We start from the raw sequence: 5,171 nt of genomic DNA on the forward strand, positions 1-5,171 counted from the left end.
TTATATGAAAAATTCAAAAAAATCAAATCATCAATTATCAAAGATTCAAAATATATTTAACATAATTCAACCAATTACATCCACAAGTCAATATTACACAAGTTAATCAAAGTATCAAACTAGTTTTCCAAAATATTAGCTATAATAAACACCATATTATACAAATTACTCCATTGAACCTAGTTAGTTATCTGAATTTTTTAGTTTCTCAAACATCACCATAAAATAACTACATACAACATTCATTATGTCAACTCCATGGCTTCTAAATAAAAATTCGTCAACCCTTGCTTTCTCCTAATCTACTTTAATGATCCATTACACCGTAATTATTATAAACAACATAGCATTCTATTTTATTTGCACTTTTTTCTGGAAATAAAACACATATTACAATCTGCTTACCAAAAAAAAAAACATACTGTTATCAAAAATAAATAAATAAATAAACAAATTTGTCTAGAGTCTAGAGAAAGAATATCATCACAGAGATAATAAAATAAAGAAAAAATGTTTCTGCAGTTACTACAGATAAGTTATCTGCATTTATTCTCAAAACGACGACGTTTTGGTATTGAAATCTTAAAAAATTATAAATATAAAGACTATTATAACCCTGAAATAAATTAAAATTACAAAAACACCATGATTTCTGACCCAAAAAGATGTCATATTTGGCTAGATAACTTATCTGCAATAACTGCAAAAAAAACGAACCCATAAAATAATAGCATCTGAAGCAATATACATTCCCCTTAAAAAAATTTGCTGCTTCTTGAAATAATGGAATGAACTTCTCTGTATCATTTGAAGTTACAAACAACAACAAATGAAATTGAAGTCACACATAAAAATTATGCAACAGCATGTGAAAAGAGATCCCTTGTCCAAGAGAGAACGACAAAGAAGAGGGGCAGTGCGATGAATCAACAATGGAGAGAGAAGAACATAAGGCGGAGGAGAGGGAGAGAGAAGACCGAAGAGGATAGGAGGAAGGATTCCGGGAGATCACCGGTTCGAGGAGACTGAATTTGGGAGATAAGATCGGAAGAGAATAAGAAGAAAGATTCAAATTTCAGATATAATTCTAAATAGACTTTTTATTTTTATTTTTACACACCAAAAGAGTTTAAAATGCAGTAACCTTTCTCTAACCCAGAGAGTAACAGAGACATAGCCAGGTTTCGAGAGTCATAAGAGTCAATATACATGTAGCAGGATCTAACTGCTAACTTCAATCCTCAAATAAAGGAGATCTCTGAGCCGGCGAAATCAATCCCGAAGCGGGGCGAGTTTTAAAACATTGAATTTGTATAGAATAAAGGGTTAGAAGCGAGTATAAATTTGCAGACTTGTTCTTGGTGTAAATGAAATCCACCAAAGCACGCACGCTAATCCACATTTTTTTTTCTCCTCTTCCTCTTCGTACAGCTGCTTTCCAAGTGTAAGTGACACTCACGCGCGTATGCTTTAAATCTCGAATCAGTTAGAGTTAGTTTACTTTTTTTTAGCTCTTTTACCTTTTATTATGCAGATGCTATCCATGTACAAACCAACTATATTCTTATTATCAAAATTTTTCAGGACTAACTTACTAACTATCTAATCACTGTTAGATTAACATTTTTTTTTTCTTCAAAAACTTTTTAACATTTTCTCTCTTTAATCCAATGGTGATCTGATAAGTAATAAATTAGTAGTAAGAATTTTTGATAGTTAAAATATCCTCGCTCCCATATATATGCATGGGACATTTTAGCGTGCAGCAGTTATGATATCTCTATTATCTTTCTATTCTTTGTTAGCTACAGAGGCGCCATCTAGTTAGTGAAAGACGAACTGCCTTGCGTGTTCCATGTTCTTTGCCATTCAACTTTTCCGAGCACATTTTCTGCGGAACAGAACTAGGTATTCTCTTACCAAAAAATGAAAATAAATAAATAAAAGAAAGTCATCATAAAAATGGGGATAATGTAATATATTATTTTTTTACCTTTTTAGTAAATGATGTACTCAACATCGGTTAGTACTGGAAATATTTTCCAACTTTTCTTGATATTTGCCTTAAATATCACACCTCATTAGTCTTTCTGTCAAACATGGAGTCAAGAAATATAAATCAGAGATAGAAATTGGGAAAAGTACTTGTACTGATAAATGATATAATATTATGTCCTTTTAAGTAAAATACCACATTTCAATATAATATTTAACTATGATAAAAAGAAAGATATTATAAGAAATACCCTGACTTCACTTAAAATGAGAACGGATAAATATAATATTTAAGACCACAGGAAGTGACTTGGTGTTCCCTGATGTCCTGAAAGCAAATTTAAGGTGCAAATTTGTTCTCTTCATACCAGCCGTTGTTATATAAGTGCAGTGTCTTGCATGGAAGACATTTTTTCTTCCAGTTTTCCTTTCCCTATTTTTGGAGGATGCAAAAAGCATAATGTATTCATTTCCTGATGCTTTCTTCGAGAATCAGCGCAAAATCTATAATGAGAAGAAGGGTCAACACTAAAGAGAAGGAACTTCGCTTTGATGATACTTTAAAGACGTGATAATCACTGCTTCCATAAAATGGTCCTGGTTACATATTAAGAATAGCAAGTGATTTATACAAATGAAACTCTAGATCTTTCTAAATTCTTGTTCTGATCCTGTGAAAACAAAAACTTGATAGCATATTGGCAAAGTATAGAATAGTACATGGCTCCACAAAAATTTAAAAAGAAAAAAGAAAGTAGGATCAGAAGAAGCAGGTTACAATTAATTTTATTTAAATTATTACTCTGCAGCAGTAGCATCATTATTATTGCTTTCTGCATTGGTTTCTGGCAAAGTTTCCAAGTCCACGCGAGATTCTTTAACATCCTGAGGGATTGAAGAATCAGAACTTCCTTCATCATTCAACTTAGAATTGCTGTCTCCGTCTGAGTGTGCAGATTCCTCTTTCTCTTTTTGTGACTCAACTGATTCATTTTGAGCACCACCTTCATTTTCTTCACTAGTCTTGCTCTGAACAGTGTTCTCATTCTCATTCTGCTCTGCATCAGCATTATTATTTGAGGATGCATCTTTCTCTTCAGGAATGGATGAATCAGAAGCACTGATTGGGTCATCATGACTAGCATTCCCATTGTCATTGGCATTTTCATTGCTGTTTGAGCTATTCTGGTTAGTATCACTGCTATTTTCTGAGTTTGAGGATCCCTCACTGTTTTGTTCAGATGAAGTACCGGAGGAATTTGCCTGGTTAGCATCTTTGTTGTCATCAGCACTTCCATCACTGTTTGTATTGCTTTGAGCAGAGTTTTCTTTGTCATTCTGCTCAGAATGGCTATTATTTTCTGCATTCGAGGACTCATCTTTCTTTTGTTCTGATGAAGTATCAGAGGAAGTGTGTTGAACCTCTTGGCTAGCATCTATGTTGTCAAATGTGTTGGTTGATACAACATTCTCTTTTGTTCCTTCTTGGACAGAATCGTTGTTGGGGTTTTCATTCTGAACAGAATTACTAGTGGTGTCCTTATATTCTCCATTATTTGCATTGGTCTCATGGGTTCCTGAGGAAGATGTGGATGTGGAATCAGCCTGATCCCCGTTGGCTTCTGAGTTAGAATCTTCCGTTTTTGATGTTGTATTGTGCATGTTAGAGTCCTCTATCTTGGAGTTTTCATTTTCAGGTGTTTCATTCTGTTTTTCAGTTGTATAAGATGTTGTGTCAGTCCCATTCTGCAGCGATGAGTCCACAGTTTCTACATCATCTTTTATGGGGTTATTCTGCTCTTGCTGCTTCTCATCTGACTCTGACATTGAATTCTTCTGTGAATCATTCTCTGTCTGTGCCTCATCCTCATGATTATTTCCCTGGTTGTTTGTTGTGACGGTAGAATCAGTCAGTTCAGTAGTTTCAGTACCATTTTTCTGAGATTCCAACTCAATTTCATTCTCTTCCTTTTTGTCAAATTGTTCTGTCTTGTTATGACTTTCATCTGAGAAGTCTTGTGATTTATTGTCAACAGCACTAGAAGCGTTATCACCTGCATATTGTTCCTCTCTAGGCTCCTGGTTGTTCCTTTCCCCATCCTGAACCTGATTTTCAGATGAAGTTTCTTCTTGAATCTTATCATGCTCTTCTTTCTCTGCTTCTGTTCCATTGGTCTCCTCCTTCTCTTCTTTACTATCTTGCTCATTGTTTTCCTCCAAATGGTCTTTGATCTCTTCATTCTCTTGCTGACTCTTTTCCTCTCTATTTTCTCCAGTTTCTTTGTCCTCCACTTCACTTTTGATCTCTTCATTCTCCTTCACTGTACTATCATTCTCCTTGTTGTCCATATTATCATTCTCTTCACCGAATTTCTCTATATGCTGCTCACTTTCCATGTCCGTCCTAGCATTTTCAGAACTTTCTTCATTCTCTTGGTCTATAGAATCCTGCCTATGCTCAGAATTCTCTTCATGGTTATTTTCCCCTTGCTTTTGCATTAAGACCTCATCTTCCACCACACCATTAACATCGTCCAGTTTGTTTGGCTCTTCATGCTTGTTTTCTTGTTCATCCTCCTCCTCCTTGTGCCTTATATCTATGACAGAAGTTTCCTCCACACGAGGATGGAGGTCTTTCCTCCCTAACTTGGCAACCTCATTGCCAGCTTTTTTGCTTTCACCATAGGATGCTTTCTTCTCATAAGAGTGCCTGATTTGGTAAACCAGCCATATACAAACGCCAAGCAGAACACATAATTGTAGAGCATGCTTCACCTTGAAGCCCTTAGATCTTTGACTCCTCCGGGGAGATAACCTGAACATGCCGAATATTCTTCAGCCTCCAAATTTTACTTCTTCCCTAGATACCTGCCCATATGAAGAATAATTTCTATCGGGGATTCACAAAATCACAAATAGTTCCTCCACGTAACAGACAACAAAGAACAGTGCAAAGGAGGTAAAAACTGCAAATTCAAGATCCACATATTATACTTAGGTTGATCTACATATTGCTTGTAGGATGAATAAAATAATATTTTTATCAGTTCAAATAGTGATACTATATTATCCAAGGTTTACTAAAAACAGGGTCATCTGCAACCTACTCATCAATAAAAAATAAAACGCCTTCATTTTCAAATGTAACAAAATCATGCTTTCATAATCTAGTTTAA

The 5,171-nt window shown here is 34.9% G+C and overlaps 1 protein-coding gene across 1 annotated transcript; it reads right to left on the reverse strand.

Annotated features, from left to right (window-relative positions):
- Positions 1-2,793: 2,793 nt before the first annotated feature.
- LOC133296638 (uncharacterized) lies at positions 2,794-4,844 on the reverse strand. The gene has a single exon (XM_061495664.1). It carries the CDS (start codon positions 4,816-4,818, stop codon positions 2,794-2,796), a length of 2,025 nt encoding a protein of 674 aa, XP_061351648.1. The 5' UTR covers positions 4,819-4,844.
- Positions 4,845-5,171: the final 327 nt, after the last annotated feature.

The sequence above is a fragment of the Gastrolobium bilobum genome, unplaced genomic scaffold (genome assembly GCF_033153095.1).
Source record: "Gastrolobium bilobum isolate Gb01-03AN ecotype WA unplaced genomic scaffold, APGP_CSIRO_Gbil_v1 utg40803, whole genome shotgun sequence".
NCBI classification, from domain to species: Eukaryota; Viridiplantae; Streptophyta; class Magnoliopsida; order Fabales; family Fabaceae; genus Gastrolobium; species Gastrolobium bilobum.